The sequence below is a fragment of the Lepidochelys kempii genome, chromosome 9 (genome assembly GCF_965140265.1).
Source record: "Lepidochelys kempii isolate rLepKem1 chromosome 9, rLepKem1.hap2, whole genome shotgun sequence".
NCBI lineage: Eukaryota > Metazoa > Chordata > Testudines > Cheloniidae > Lepidochelys > Lepidochelys kempii.
Window position 1 is genome coordinate 81,539,213 of NC_133264.1, and position 17,071 is coordinate 81,556,283.

General features: G+C 41.1%; 1 protein-coding gene across 6 annotated transcripts in view; it reads right to left on the bottom strand.

Moving 5' to 3' along the window:
- The window catches only part of LOC140917716 (ligand of Numb protein X 2-like), a 45,530-nt gene that overhangs the window by 14,130 nt on the left and 14,329 nt on the right, over nt 1-17,071 (bottom strand). For 2 of the 6 annotated variants that reach the window (XM_073361082.1, XM_073361080.1), the window contains exons 2-6: nt 10,033-11,084; nt 8,447-8,528; nt 6,825-7,280; nt 3,869-4,098; nt 1,834-2,030 (exon numbers count right to left, since the gene is read on the bottom strand). In XM_073361082.1, the coding sequence (XP_073217183.1) occupies nt 1,834-2,030; nt 3,869-4,098; nt 6,825-7,225 (828 nt within the window). In that variant the 5' untranslated portion in view covers nt 7,226-7,280; nt 8,447-8,528; nt 10,033-11,084. Of the gene's footprint in view, nt 1-1,833; nt 2,031-3,868; nt 4,099-6,824; nt 7,281-8,446; nt 8,529-10,032; nt 11,085-16,538; nt 16,609-17,071 lie in introns of those variants that run through there. The other 4 variants (XM_073361081.1, XM_073361083.1, XM_073361084.1 and 1 more) reach the window with 4 other exon arrangements.

Sequence of the window (17,071 nt, forward strand, 5' to 3'; positions counted from 1 at the left end):
CTGAAATAATTGCCACCACCCCCTCCCAGCAGCTCCCCGCCCCCGCTCACCTCCACTCCGCCTCCTCCCCTGAGCGCGTTGCTGGGTTGTGTGCGAAACAGGTTCGCGAAGGAGGTGGGAAGAGGGGGGAATGCGGCGCGCTCAGGAGAGGAGGCAGGGCCGGAGTGGGGATTTGGGGAAGGGGACCAATAGTGGCAGGGAGGGGGTGGGAAAAGGGGGCGGGGAAGGGGTGGAGTTGGGGCAGGGCCGGGGGCCGTGAACTGGCACCAGGGGAAACAGCCTCTGGCTGCTATTATAAATTTGCTGCCCCTGCAATTTTGTTGGTCTAGGCGTTAATACGCCACTGTTGACCCCTGGTGGATCGATTGCCACGCGTTGATCCCCTGGTAAGTGTAGACAAGACCTAGGATCTTCAGTCTAAATCTTTCTTTTTTCAAGGTAATGTTGGTAACGGTTCTTCCTTCTCCCAGAAGCAGTCATGTAGGGTTCTATCCTGTCTCATTTTAGTGTGCGTATAGGGCTATTGGGAAGGTTAGCAAGGAGACAGGGGCGACAGCATCTTCAGTATTCTAATGACACCCAGCCAGTGTTGCTGAATATCTTACTCCCTGGCTGAGACTGGGAGGTGAATGAGGCTCAATCAGATACCGTGGATGTGATACTGACTGGCTTGGAGAAGCAACCTGAAGATATGACCAAGACTGTATCTGCCACTCTGATGCATGGGTCTGCCAATTCTTATTAGAGTGTGTAATCGAAGGAACTGGTTGGATTTCCAGTTTTTGGATTTCTGTCTGGCCAGGAGGATGTAATACAATGGTAGTGAGGTCCAGATCTTAAAGAAAGTATGTGCCTTTGTCACCTCGAGATTAGACTACCAACAATGCACTTTCCATGAAGCATTAATTCAATTTGGAAAACAAAGCTAGCTGTACAGAATGTGGCAGCTCAGTTGCTTGGCGGGGTATATTGCTATGAGCATATGGCACTAGTGTTCTCTGCTCTGCACTAGCTGCCAGTTGGATTTCAGGGTGAATTTAAAATGCTAGTTTTGACATGGAAGGCTTTAAATGATTTAGGACCTGCCGGTTTGAAAAAGAGCCTCTCCCTGTGCAATAGTGCTATTAGAGAGATGAGGTGAGGGTGAGGTAATATCTTTTATTGGACCATGGCTACAACTATACTCCATACAAATCTCATAAAAAGCGGTCAGATTCATAAATAAAATAGACTACTAAAAGCTGAAAAGTTCAAGAAAAAATTAATCTAAGGAGATCTGTCTGAAAATGTTTTACCTCCTATTGTTACAGAAGAGGTGTTTGACAAATTGAGATGAAATTAAAAAAAAAAAATCCTCTTAGTTACACCGGATTCCACCACTCTAAACAATTCTACTTCCTCTCCTGCACTTGTATCCTTCAAGTTCTGGATCAGTTAAAAAATAAGAACCAATCCCAACCTTCCTTGGTTTAAAAGTGTTCTGATACCTTTTTAAAATTTTACTTCTTATTTCCATGTGGCTCTGTTACCTCTCTCCAGCTGGGCTCAGAACTAACCAAACACTATAAAAGAGGCTGTTGTCAAGGCATTTCTGGCCTGATAAAGCAGGAAGGGTCAGAAATTACATGAGACAGCCTGTTCTTTTAAGACTCTCAGCCCAGTTTCATAGAACCAAGATATTTGGACAAGTGTCCAAACTTTGGGATGCCTATCCAAATCTCCTGAGGTTTGCCCAGAATGACTTACAGTTTTTGCTATCCACTATCATAAAAAGCCTTCTCTTAGACAAAGGAGGGTGGTAACTTAACTTTACTACTAACGAAACAAACGTACCTCAAGGATATGGTCTCCAGGTGCTATTTTTCCATCTGAAGCAACAACAGAATCCCGAAGGACTTCCTGAACAACAATGTTCCCTAAAGGGGTGTCTTTGCCCCCAACTATCCGCATTCCTAGCTCTTCTTCTGGATCATCTCGGTGAATTTCAATTGTACTTGTTTCAGCCACAAGACTAGCTTTCTGAGGCAGGTCTGATTGTGAGAATCAGAGAAAACAACACATGAATACAGAAAATATCCCCTAGTCCTTTCTCTATTCTAGTTTCACACACAGATGAGGTATATATTACTGGTAGGGCTTGTATTGTTGGGCATTTATGTGCTCAAAGACAGTATTTTGTGGGGTGGGGGAGGGTATGGGGGGGGGAGAGAAAAGATCACAAACTAAAAGCAGAAAAGTTAAAATTTCCTAGACTTTTTCCCCATATGTTCCCAACTCGGGCTCACTCAGTGCAAAGCTGATTGTCAGATGGTGTAGCAAGAATGCAAACAAAGCATTTTTGAGGCCTTTTATAAATAGATGCTTAATTTGCCATTTCGAGATTTTTCTTCTTCTATATCCACTGCCAGGTTATTTAAAGTCAAACTACTTGCAACTTGGGACTTTTTGGTTGCCAGTCTGATGCTCAGGCCATTACAGAAAAGGACTTAGTTTAGTGCTCTGATCAAAGAGCTGAAAGCCTAGAACTCTTGTGTTCTAATCAGAGGTCTGACATTGCTTTGATGTATGACCTTGGGCAAGTCATTTAACCGCTCTGTTTCAATTTCCCTTCCCCCTTTGTAAAATGACAGTAACATTCACCTACTTCAGAGGGATGAGGAGAATTAATAAATACTTCCAAACCATTCCAAAGATGAAAATTGTTAGCTCTCCCTGCGCTTTTGGCAAAGTATGTTAACTCTATCATCACTGCAGCATTTGTGCAAGCCAAGCACATTAGGTGTTGTAATGAAGGCAATCACAATGCCAGCCAAGTACAGCTGTAGTTCTCTATCACACAGTGGCTTTAACAGAGAGACTGACATGTACTTGGGGAAACTCCAACACAGAACCAAGGTAATCTACATGGTAACTATTAGACAGGTTCATTAGGAGATAGACTTTCCTACCGATCACCCAGCCCATCTAAGCAAGCCCAGGAATTAAGAAAATCATTTTGAAACATGCTATCAAGAGTTTCAGGCTACTGATTGACATTCTAAAGATTTAATCAAGTGGTATCTTTGAGTGGAGCTATAGCTATTTTCATTTGTAGTGTGATGGGATGTGTTTTCTTACTGAAGATCAATTTCAAATCCAAGCACTGGCACAGGCCCCAAAAATGCTTCTGTTTAGTATCAGTATGGAGGAACTAAAATAAAAAACCTGAACAAATAGTTGCCTCAAAAGAGTAAATACAAAATAAAAAGAGAGATTAGCACAAATTCCTGGTACTGATTGTTTGGCATCTTCATGATATGTTTGGTGCCCTGTTCTCAAAGGGGTGGTGCATATACTTTGTTTCCACACAGCTGCAAAAGAACATTGTTACTGAAAAGCTTCTGATATTTTTTTTTTAAATTGGTGCTTTATGTATTGCTCGTTAACCTAGGGTTTGTGAAATAATCTTGCTGTACTCTGCATGTAGCCATCCTGAGATGGGATAAGGGAGCTGCTACTCTTAGTAGGATTGCCAATTTTGTTTGGATGTATTCCTGGAGGTTTCATCACATGACATAATTCTGGAGACTCCAGGGAAATCCTGGAGGCTTAGCTCTTAAAGAACTTTTTTAGTGTCAGTGGCAGAGGTTTTTTGTTTTTGGAACTGAAAGGCCAAGAGTAAAAAGCAAAAGGAGAAGCTTGAAACTATTGAAGGTCTCCAAGTACTTGTTCATACAGATATGGGCAGAATCTGTGACAAGCTCTTTTAAAGAGTATCCTTAATTTTTTATTTTTATTTTTTAAAGGAGATTTGAAACTTAATTGCATTTTGTGCTATTCAAAGTGGTGTCCGTGAGATACTGTTGGGAACTGCAGAGAGACACATCACCTCCTTCTTCACCCTCCTCAAATGCTGGATTAACGAGTCCAGGCTCCACAGTCCCCAGAGATACCACAGCCGCTATAGAGCTTTCTGCCACCAGCGAGGATGCTCCATCTGTTAGCTCCGCCTCTCTGGCAGCATTAGTTTCCTCCCTGGTTATGGGATCTTCCTTGCCCTTGGAATGTGGATTTTTTCTCCTTTCTATGTCAGACTTGTATTTCTTGAAGCCAGGACACCTAGCAAGGGTTTGAAAGTCAGTCATCCACACAAGCAGCAACAATCTCATCTTACATAGTAAACTCAGCACATACACGTGCTGGGTAACCACGGTGCTTCAGAAAGCATGATTAAGTCTGGTCAGTCACACGTTTTCTTTCCAGCAGCTGGTGCTAGCAGGGATTCATTCACATCTCAGCCTCAAACTGAGGCTGGAAGAAGGCGGAGAGAAACTCCTTTGTCAACTTTTTTATTTTTATTTAAGAGACCGATTAGTTTAATTATCTGAGAAAGGGACAGTAGGAAGGAGTTCTCCCTGTTAAAATATTTAGCATTCAAGCCCTGCTGCTCCCAATGAATGTGAGAATATATTTTGTGAGGCATAAGCAAATACTTATTACCTTGGCTCTTTCAGAGCCAAGGTAAGAGTGTGAACCACATATTTGAATCTCAGAAGCTTTATAGTCTTGAATATGCCATGGTTTCTACCAATCCAGCAACATACAAGACTGAGTGGGGCAGTTGCTGTACCCACGTTATACTAAATAGAAGTCTCTCACCATCCATCCAGTTCCTCTCATAAGCACCACACACAGCATTTTAAAAAGAACCCCGATACCCCGTACGCAGCAACATAAAAATCAATGTTACAGAAGAAGCAGGGGAAGGAAACCAAACTCAGGCTATTACCACCCTTGGTAAGAGGATCAATGGCAAGTTAGGTTGGTGATGCAGAAGTGCTGTTGGAGGCTCAGCGGCAGATACTATTCCCTGAGTCAGTACTGAACCAGTGCTCCAGAACAATGATACAGGATACTAGGTTATGGTGGTTACCACTGTGTCCAAATCAAATTCCATTTGGAGTATTTACATTCTGGCTACTGCGGTCCCTCTGCAATTTCACCTACTCTTTTATTTCTTCCTGGTCACTCTGCTCCCAATTGTAAGGTAGCCAAAGATACCTCTCAAAGGCACAGGGCAATCAAACCTAGTGTCCAAAATACGTCTGCTTGTTGACAAACCGGAGGCCCAGGAATGGCCCTCAGAGCCATTTCAATTATTAATATTGGCATCCTCCTACTACACTATTGAGATCTCTACAGTCTGGCTTCAGAGGTGTTAATTTTACAAAGTGGAGGGGAAAATGCCACAAACTAGTCTCTAAAATTTGCTGCTCATTCTTTTTTAAATGCACAGATGTGGCTTAAGTCTCACTAAAAATCATCACAAACCCTGATGCAAAATACTTTCCAGGTGGTGGTTTTATGACAGTTGGAATTTAGCTTGAATCATGTTAACAGACTGTATATTTAAAAAAAAAAAAACATACTAGATTATTGGAACTTGTTTTCGGTACTGATTAAGTCACAATAAACTAAACTGCAAGCCACCAGATATGGTCTGAAAGGTTAACCTTCCCATATGTGACTGGATATTCACTGAAGCTGAATGACATTTCAGCTAGCAAAGATAAGATATAGGCGCTTCTAACTCACAGTTGCAGGGATTTGGGAAGTGGGGGAAACAGATTATTCCATGCTGACTGTGTGTGTAAGGCTCAAGTAAAACAGTCCCAGCCCTTAAGAGCTTATAGCGTAAGAAACAGAAGATGGAATGCACTGGTAAAACGAGAAAATGGAATACATTCGTTTTTTGAAGAAGGGAAATGTTTTAAAATTGTGGACTCTAAACTCGTATGTTGAAAGTATGGATAAAGGTATGGAGAGAGCACCTTAGCCTCTACATACCATAGGAACATGCAATAGAAACACAAATACCTGGCTAAAATTGCAAAGATTTCCTTAGCTCAACTACCATCTGCACACTTGTTGACTTTGGTATTGCCATAGACAAGCATGATTATTTGAATGGTATCAAATCTACTGTGTACTACCTATTACATACTAACAAAACATGCTGCCACTGAAACTTTGCCTTTGTTTACAATATGGCTTGCTCCCGGCTCCATTCTGAGCAATCATTAACTGGGAACAAAGGTTCTTCAAACTCATTGGAAAGACTCCTTTGTTGTGTGCACTTTTCTAAAACCACAGTTCTTTGTCTGCTCCAGCTCAGCTAGTTGGCAGTGGAAATGCCAAAAACATCTGTGCTGAGAAGTGCAATGAAAAGTCAGTCTCCCTTTTTTTGCAGAACACATTTTCAGTTGCATCTATGATTGTGAAAAGAATGAGGGCAGATAATGGCATTACAAATATGTGATTCAGCAAGTGCATAATGCACTGGGTGAAGTGACTTCTAGTATTTGGATCAAAGACTTGTGTGTTACGCATCTTAATTGGACCAATTAAGCTGGCGGTATTGTACCCCTTGTCTCTCTTCTGTAAATACTCAGGACCCATGCACTGTGTTTGCAGCGAGAGGTATGTATGTTTATAATTACTTCAACGAAGCAGGTGCACAAGGACTATTCTGTGAAAAGGAGCACTGTATTCAGATACAATTCAGGAGCTTGTTACATTCAGTTGGGTATTGCTTCTGCTTATCTATGTCTGACCAGAAAAGTAGTTTAACCTGCATCCTCAACACAGATGCACTAACCACCCAAACACATAAGCATATTGTCTTCATCCTCTCATCTTACTGGCCCCTCCCTTTGTCATCTCTGCCTGATGTTCTCATCTTAACTTAGTTTGTTCTGGGTAAGGAAACCATTGTTCTGTTCACTAAGGCACCACAGATAGTGCTATGTTACTAACTAATAGTTAATATGTAAACATATACGCACCTGTTCTGTAAATGGGCTTCTAGTTCACACCTCTGCATAGTCTGCTGACACTCTTTCTGGAAGGGACAGAGGATAGTCAACTTATCCAGCAGGTTTCTCACTAGAAGGCTAGACTTTCGGCAGTATTGGAAACTCAGTTTTTTCCGATCCATGGGACAAAAGTTATACTCCTGCATGAAGTTCTCAAGGCACTTGAAACAGTATGTGTGTCCACAGGGTGTATCCATGGGCTGGAGCAAAGGCTGAAGGCAGATATGGCAAACCAGCTCATCATCCACTTCATCTTGGAAGTTATAAAGATGATTGTCCTGTAACAGGTGGAACTGGCCACATTTATGGCAAAGTTCACTGATTTTAGAGACCTGCTCTTCCACTGCAGGGTCAGCCATGATATCCAACATCAGAAGAGAGCTTGTCAGTTTGAAGAGCAGGAGTTAGTGGTCTCACAGGACTTCTCTAATGAAAAGGGGAGAGAGAGAGAATTAATCACTCAACTGTCTAAAATGCTAGTTAAGAGGCCACTGTCAACTTGAAATCTAGTCAGTTAAAAATAAGTTAAACGCAGTTTCAAGAAGCACACCTGTTCCAAGTCCCCCAGCTAATTTTTGTGATTTTGCATTTTTCTATCTCCCCATCCCCTCCCTTAATTTTTCCTTTCCACTGTAACTATGAGAGACCCCCACCCAGGCAGCAGGGGAAAGTAAGGCTCTGATTCAACAAAGCATTTGTGCATCTGTTTAAGCATTTTGGCGATCTGGATCCCAAAAGATTATGCATGGGAAATAGTGACACTGACTAGACATAGTTCTGTCAAATACACAAAGTAAAACTAACTGAAATTCTTATTCCTTATAATTACAATAATAATTGCAAGAAAAGTGATTAAGTGACAGTTTCCTTGTCTACCTTTCTGGTTGGTATTTGTCTTAAAGAGATGGGGGTTAATGGATTTTTTTTGGGGGGTGAGGGGGAAGGAAGAGAGGGTTGAATAGAAATTTTAAATCTAGGAGGCATTTCCTTCCTCCCAGTCCTCTCCTTCGCAAAAAGAAAACCCTGTTAGTTTTAACCATGAGTGTATTGTTCACTACTCACACAGGCACACATTGTGTGTGTGTTCAAATAAGTATTCTATGGAACTAAAAAAAAACCAACTGCTTTATAATGAAGGATAGAAATACCCACCCAGGCCACTACATAATTCACTATAGTGTACCCAAAATGACTGAACTTCATTGGCTTTGTAAATAAATCTCAAAAGTTGTGGAGTACAAAGATAATGGGACACATTCAGATCTCTGCAGCTGCAACTACATTGATCGAATTGCATTCTGAACGTTGCCTTGCTTGGCAAGCACAGACAAAATTGTCACATTGAGGATTTTGTTTTTTAATCTGGCAGTTATAATATAGGTTTCAGAGTAGCAGCCGTGTTAGCCTGTATCCGCAAAAAGAAAAGGAGAACTGGTGGCACCTTAGAGACTATCAAATTTATTTGAGCATAAGCTTTTGTGAGCTACAGCTCACTTCATCGGATGCATTCAGTGGAAAATACAGTTGACAAGAACCTCTGAGGAATGGGGGGGGGGAATAAACATGGGGAAATAGTTTTACTTTGTGTTCACCTGCACATCTACCAATGTGATATATGCCATCATGTGCCAGCAATCACCCTCTGCCATGTACATTGGCCAAACTGGACAGTCTCTACATAAAAGAATAAATGGACACAAATCAGACGTCAAGAATTATAACATTCAAAAACCAGTCGGAGAACACTACAATCTCTTTGGTCACTCGATTACAGACCTAAAAGTGGCAATTCTTCAACAAAAAAACTTCAAAAACAGACTCCAATGAGAAACTGCTGAATTGGAATTAATTTGCAAACTGGATACAATTAACTTAGACTGGGAGTGGATGGGTCATTACACAAAGTAAAACTATTTCCCCATGTTTATCTCCCCCCCCCCCCCCCCCGTTCCTCACACGTTCTTGGCAAAGGCTGGAAATGGCCCACCTTGATTATCACTACAAAAGGCTCCTCCCCCCCTCCTGCTGGTAATGGCTCACCTTACCTGATCACTCTTGTTACAGTGTGTATGGTAACACCCATTGTTTCATGTTCTCTGTGTATATAAATCTCCCCACTGTATTTTCCATTGAATGCATCCAATGAAGTGAGCTGTAGCTCACAAAAGCTTATGCTCAAATAAATTTGTTAGTCTCTAAGGTGCCACAAGTACCCCTTTTCTTTTCTTTTTTAGTTATAATATAGTAAGCCATATGGTACCGCACAGGGCTGGAATTCTACATCCTGTACTTTTCTAAAACTTTCATAAAAATAATTAGGAATGAGATATTTCTAGTGTGAAAAGTGCAAGAAGATAAATTTTGTACTTGGATGAAGTGTCTTGAAACAATTCCTTTATAGAATGTGAAAAAAAAGTTTAGATTTTGGAGAAAACTGGTCTACACAAATGCCTGGAGGAGAACGTAGAGAGGAACAGTAACTTATCAAGAACTGTAAGCAAAAGTCAGGAGTTTCTAACAAACAGACACACACCATGCTACTTCAATTCCTGTCAAACACACACGTCAGCTTTTTAATTAAAAGGGCTAGTAATCACAAATCAAACCATTTTGTTTTGCACATTGTTACTTTGTCGTGGAAACTTACACACTTCAGAAGTCGAACAGTATCACTGTCAAGGTGCCAGGGTATTGGGAAGACGGAGGGTAAAAATACATACATAAAATAAAATCAGGCAGCAAGTTTGCTCCCCATGCAATCCCTCTGAGTGCCAGTGTCACCCTGTGAGTAGGAGCTTACATGGGATATCTAGTTCAAGTGCTTTGCTTATGTCTAGTCTTTACTGTAAGTGACTTTTATCACTTCCCACTCCAGACAAAATAGGAGGCATATTTCAGATAATGGGAGAATGTGAACAATACACAAGCCTATGTAGTACAGATGAAGAACGTGGTATCCCACGCTCCAGCATTGTAGAAGCCCCAGGGTTCTGCCAGCTGCAGCAGGCAGGTACATATAGTACATCTAAACCACCCAGGCACAGCCTCTCTTGCCATATTTTTCACACAAAAGGACATATTTTGATCCTCACTTCTCTTGAGAGCTAAGAGGTAATATTACAACTTCAGACAAGCCCCTGACACCACCTAATGATGATGATGGGCGATCACTCATTACCAAGTATGATCATCTTCCGTGGGAGTTATGGGTCCTCAGGCGGCTAATAAGGCCAATCCTTGAACCACAGGTTCTATTGCAATGAGGGCAGATGTTTTCAGGCTCAGCAGGAGGCTGTTGACCATGACTAGAAGCCAGTGTCTCCTTCCTTCCGTGCCTCTTGTCCTCTTCAGCTTGCAGGCGAGCAAGTTCAAAATGCAGGGGATCATCACATAGGACTTCACTTCATTTTAATGATCCTGGGCAAGTATCTCCCAAGTGTCAATGTCAATATTACACTTTTTTAGGTTGTCCTTCAGTAAGTCCTTATAACGCTTCCAGTGTCCACCCATGTTACGGTACTCTTCTTTCAGCTGAGAGAAGAGCACCTGTTTTGGGAGGTGATGGTCTGGAATCCGGACAACATGACCAGTTCAGCGGAATTGCTGACGGATGATTATTGCCTCGATACTGGTGGTCTTTGCCTCTTCCAGGACACTAATATTGGTGCACCTGTCTTCCCATTTGATCTTCAGAATCTTATGAAGGAAGCGTTGATGGTGCCTCTCAAGGATTTTCAAGTGGTGTCTATAGGTTGTCCAAGTTTTGGACCCATACAACCATGTTGGGAGAACAACAGCTTGATAAACAAGAAGCCTGGTGTCTGTTCGAATGTCGTGATCTTCAAAAACCCTGTGCCACAATCGAGAAAAAAAGCTACACTGGCACAGCTCAGGCGACGTTGAATTTCTGCCTTGGATGAAAGATGACGTCCAAGTTAGAGGAAATGATCAACATTCTCCAGTGCCACTCCATTGATTTTGATAGAAGGGACATGTAATACCTCATCTGGAGAGGGCTGATAGAGCACTTTAGTCTTCTTGATATTAAGAGTGAGACCAAGACATGCGATGCGTAAGCATCGGTAAACACATTTCAAGATAGTTTGAAGATCTTTCTCAGAGTGGGCAAAGATTGCGTTGTCATCAGCATCCTGAAGTTCCACAGCCAATGTCGTAGAGATCTTACTCTTGGCTTTCAGCCTGCTAAGCCTGAACAGCTTTCCATCTAGTCTGTAAAATAATTTCAATGTCAGCTGTAAACTTTCCAGCAATTAGGTAAAGAATGACTGCGATAAAAACTGCAAACATGGTTGGAGCGATGATACAGCCCTGTTTTACTCCTGTTTGCACTTACACCAACTAATACTTGGATTCAGTCAGCCCAATACCAACAACTTAACACCCCTACCTGTCCACCCCACGCTTTCCAAAGCCAAATAACTATCAGTAAGACACAGAGGCACAGTTGTACTTTTGGGTTTATACTACATGTTTTAATAGTTGCATAAAACATTTTGGCAGGTGATTAAATAATACATAGTTTCTCAGTGAAAATCAAGAATTCACTCCTACTTTTGCTGATAAACCATTGTAAGCCTTTTCAAATGTATCCTGCAGGGTTTCATTCTCTGCTCTTTTTGCTACAACGTTACATTTCTAGACTAGTGGGAAATAGACTTCCGTATCTGAATCCAGTAAAAAAAATATATAGTTCTTATAAATTCTATTTTCCTATAATCCCAATATTAATTCCAAATCTAATTTTTGAAGGTTCCATATTTAAAAATGGAAAACTGGACACCTAATTTGTCTAACAACTTTAAGTGCTCAAATAGGATTTACCTTACATCACTGTCCTTTCAACAAAGAGGAAGTTGCTTCAGATGTTTGGGAACCTAAACCTGTCACATCAGCGACGAAACACAACCCACACCCGTCGGCAAGGTAGTAGTTTGTGAACAGCACGAGTGAGGTGGCAAGCTTGAACATGCCCACTGGCTGTTCAGTGATTTCAAACAAAAGCAGATGTTCTGTGTAAGTACAATTAGTAAGAAGTTACTCAGCAAAGACAACTGCTTAAGAATCAGTTTTGTTACACTAAATATTTGGAGGATGCCGTTCCAGCACTGAGGGTTTGGTTCTACTCTCACACTGGTCTGAGTGCTTTAGCTTTCACAGAGTCACTTTAGTCTAGTCACTCTTATACCAAAAGTGAGAGCACAATCAGGCCCTGTAAACTCAGATTCAAGTTCTAAACATGCAATTTAAAATACGCCTGGAGTCGTCATGGGCAGCTTCTATCAAGTTTAAACTTCTCATCCTTTTCTACAAGGGCCAAAAATCACCTGTCTCCACTCCATCTCACAACACACTCTTGTTTCTTCTCTCCTGCTTCACTTCAATTATACCACTCTTAACGCCACTTAACTTCCTTCCCCTGCTTCCACTTTTTTGACTTCTTCCGGGTTGTGGCTTAAGACAATGTGCCAAGCCCCCTATATTATTCAAATCTCTCCCTAAGATCCATTCTTCCCACAAACACCAACTACATCAGTCAAATGCCTTGTCTACCCTAACACTAAGAAAAATGTTGTCTTTTACTCTTTGCACCACACAAAAATACAATATGAAGAAGCCACAGGGCAAAGTTAGGTCCCAAATCACTGTGTTTACTAAATAGACACAACCCTGTAAGGCCTAGCTGCATGCTATTATTGCCCTTGACTATTTTCTGGGTGCTTCTAAAACAGAGAATATAGTGAATGCCACTGGAGGGTTCAGACTATTTAAAGAGATACCACCCAATTCCTATACACTACAAAAAAGGAAGAGGATAAAGCGGGAGGAATAAATCTTAGAAAGCAAAAACTTTCCTCTAGATTTCTCAGTGTGTCATGTCTTGCATGCGCTAGAGTGCAAATTCCTTAGGAAGGAACTGTTGTGTTTTGGCTTTACCACACCAAATACATCATGGGTTCTTACACACATACACACAAACAAAAGGATAGTAGAACCTCAGAGTTACAAACAACCTTCATTCCCAAGGTGTTTGTAACTCTGAACAAAACATTATGGTTATTCTTTCAAAAGTTTACAATTGAACATTGACTTAATATAGCTTTAAAACTTTCCTTTTTTTTTTTTTTAGTAGTTTACATTTTACACAGTACTGTACTGTATTTGTGTGCATTTTTTTGTCTTTTGTCTCTGCTGCTGTCTGATTGTGTACTTCCAGTTTGAAAGGAGGTGTGTGGTTGACTGGACAGTTCGTAACTCTGGAGTTCATAACTCTGAGGTTCTACTGTATATCCTATTTTTTGTACTAACACTGAATCACAGAATAATAGAAATTAGAAATCTTCCTTGCTCTATTAGGTTGTCTAGTCTGCCAATGCAAAACTATTCCCTGCACTATGTTAGTGGATTGACTATTCTTGTTTTAATTGTGTCAAGTGTTGGAGCTTCCAGCACTGCTTGTGTCAGATATAGATCCCCTCTCTGTGTTCATCTGCAGCATTAGTAATAGCACTACTAAATTATGTAGTATGCCAAGAAACACACAAACACTAAACCTTTTAGTACTATTTCAGGCTATGGAATTCCAATTAAAATTAAATTCAGATATACCCTTAAACTTGCAAATACTGATTCAATACTCTCATAATCAGGATATTTTAAAAAGGAATGCTGTCTAAAAAACCTTCCCAAGTTTATACTTCTGCCTGTACTAAGCTTCTCTATATTACTGTAGTACTTCTTTTAGAGAAAAAGAATTGTGGTTGTTCTTGAACTACCCAGATATTAAAGCATCACTGTTTGCAATGCTATCATTTGACATTCTTACATTTCTACTTCCTGTTTTCAGCACTTAGCTCAATCATAAAAAACTGTTTGGAGCACAGATGTGCAAAATCCAATCCAGGTCTATATAAGGTACTTACATGCAGTCCCTTCCCTGCAATTCTCATATCTAAACACCTGACAATCTTTCATGTATTTATCTGCACAACACCCCAACGAGGTAGAGAAATAGTACTATTCCCACTTTACAGATGGGGAACTGAACCTCAAGTGACTTGCCCAATGCCATACAGGAAGTCTGTGGCAGAGCAGAGAATTGAACTCAGGTCTCTCAAGACCTGGGTCCAAGACTTTATGCATAAAACAATTATGTATTGGTGGGACAGTGGGGAATTGAGGCATTGAGATAAGCCATTTTGGTTCATCTGTAATTCTGAACTAAAAGCCGACATAGTTCTGTAGAAACAAACTTCTGTGATTTTTTTCTCAAGAACACAAGATTGGTCAGCGAGACCTACCAAACTTGACATATTACAAAATAAGGGAACATACAGTTAGTCTCTGTAAATCATGGTGATAAAGACAGAAATCAGATACTTCAAGGATTATTCATGAAAGGTTCTGACAACTAGAAGAAATTTGCACCATATTGCACTTCAAACTGTTTCTGTTCCAAAGAAAAAGTTCATTTGTCGTATGACTAGTTCATATTACTACAGAAAATATTTTGGTAATTTAAAAGTTTTATATTGTGCACTTAAAGGAAAGTGCTTACCTGCTATATTGATCACATGGAAAGCCCCAAGTTAAAAATCTCAAAATGGATTTTTAACTAAACACAGTGCATGCCTAGATTAGGTAAACTGCAATAGTTTATTGCATTAATATTATTCTACTTATTAAGTTTATGAACACATTCCCCCGGGAGACTGGAAATGCAACATTCCCATTACTGGATTACAAACAAATAAGAGCAGCAACAATTAATCTAAATTCCTTGGATGGACAAAACACAAACCCAGAGCATGCTGGGTTGGCTGAGATCATAGATGCAAATATAAAGTTCTTGTAAGCATCAGTACCCTCCTGACTGCTCAGAGCAAAGACAACAAAGTGAGTAGCCAGTGCAACATAAATCCAAATATATCTAGGACAGTATGAAAGAATGGGAAAATAACTGTGAAACTTTCTGCAACTTTGTGTGACCAGTTTTCACACAATTGCAAAATTCTGCATTTTCATAAAACGGTGAATTAGCTGGAAAAACCATGCAGAATTTTGCTCATTTTCACAATGAAGAGTTTTGGTTTTTTAAGCTAAATTTGGCCTCCATCTTGAGTGAAAGTTTGACATCCAGAAAAGGGACCAAGTTCATGTGAAATACAGGAATGCTCATATTTTGAGCATTTAATGTTGCTAATACATTTCACAACCCTAGCTCAGTTGCTGTCCAGCCATGGCGCAGAGATAATTGTTGCTGTTATTGCTAAGCACAGACTACTTTAAAAAAAAGGTTGGGTTTAAAAAAACAAACAACCAAACAAAAAACAACCCCACAACACTTAAGGTAGGTCAACTTTAAATATACAGGATAAAATGCAGGAATAGTTCTCAAAGGGGACACCATTCATTCTGGTGTTCTATTGCTGTTCCTTACTGTTCTTTGCTTACTGATATTGCCGAAGATTAAACCACCAGAGGTAAAAGCACCAAAGAAAAGCAGCTACAAGCAGCATGTCTTTTGTACAGTTAAAGAGAAGGTGATCCTTTTAATGATTAACTCTGGGAGTTTTATAATAAGCCATCTCTGAGAGCATTTTTAATCCAGTCTCTAGTAAGTTATTGTGATGCTCTGCCTACTTATAGGTGTACTGACCAGGGAAAGCCAAGTTAGCACTCCTTTAGCACACTAAGCTTAAAGAGATACCACCAATTTAAAAATCTTTCTTCTATCCCAACCATTTTTACCCACTGTTTAACCACTAAGAATACAATAAATGAAAGGGGATTTGGGGAAAAATAATTTTCTCTTTTCAGTTAGTTCATTTCACAGAATTTTGTGTGGATATTTCTTACAGGAACAAATAGAGAAACTAATTACCAGAATAATAAGAAAATGATTGTAAAACCATAAAAAGGCAGGGGACATCAGGGGCAAGTGTAATACCAAAAATGACTATTGTCTCATGTTTAAGAGCAGACTTCAAAATGAGTGTCTATTAACATTATTCTTATTGGATATGTGCTAGCATGGTTTGACTGGCAAATGTAGGCAGAAAAAAGGTTTCTGGAACAAGGCTTAACAAAGTAGGAAGCCGGGAGTATGACAGCCTTAGGGTTTGTCTACACTGGCAATTTACAGCGCTACAACTTTCTTGCTCAGGGGTATGAAAAAACACCCCCCGGAGCGCAGCAAGTTTCAGCGCTGCAAGCAACGCCCCTCATGGAGGTGTTTTTTTGTTTTTAAGAGCGCTGGGAGAGCTCTCTCCCAGCACTGTGCCGCAACCACACAAGCCACATAAAAGCGCTGCCATGGCTGCGCTTTAGCATTGCCAGTGTAAACTAGCCCTTAGTCTAAACAAGGGCCCCAATTCAGCAAAGCACCCAAATATGTGTTTAAATTCATCCCTATTCAGTAAAGCACTTAAGTGTGTGCTTAAAGTAGGGGACTAAGTTTCTTTCCTGCTTTTTTTATTTATATGAATTTTGCAAACTGGTGTGAAATGTTCTACTAATGAAACGAAACAGCAGTAGGCCCAATTCCCCCCTCCCCTTACACTGGTCTTATACCAGGTGACTAACTTCAATTAAAAGACTCCTGATTTACAGTGAACAGGGAGGGAAGAATCAGAACACTTCAGTATTGAGAAAATGCTGACTTACCCATTTATCTACAAGTGCCTTACAAGCCAGAATTATATGAATGCCACAAATTTCAGTTTTCAGAGTAGCAGCCGTGTTAGTCTGTATCCGCAAAAAGAAAAGGAAGACTTGTGGCACCTTAGACAGAGATGAGCTGCCAAAATCTTAACAATGAGTTCCCTCCTCACCCCACAAGGGGGTCGCTGCCCGCCCCCCGGGACTCCTGCCCCATCCAACCCCCCCTTCCCCCCCCGCATTCCTTGACTGCCCCCAGAACCAGGCAGGAGGGTCTCCTGGGCCACCATAGTCGGTGCCCACCCCACCCCTAAGAGCCAGAGGCACCTGCCAGGGGGTGAGGTGGGGAGTCCCGGAGGTGCTTACCTGGGGCAACTCCCAGGAAGCATCCGGCAGGTCCCTCTGGCTCCTAGGGGCGGAGGAGCATAGCTAGGGGGGAATTGGGGGAGCAGCCGACTCCCTGGGTGCTCCACCCACCGGCAGCTCCCCACCCCGCACCCAGCCCCAGATCACCTCACCTCTGCTCTGCCTCCTCCTCT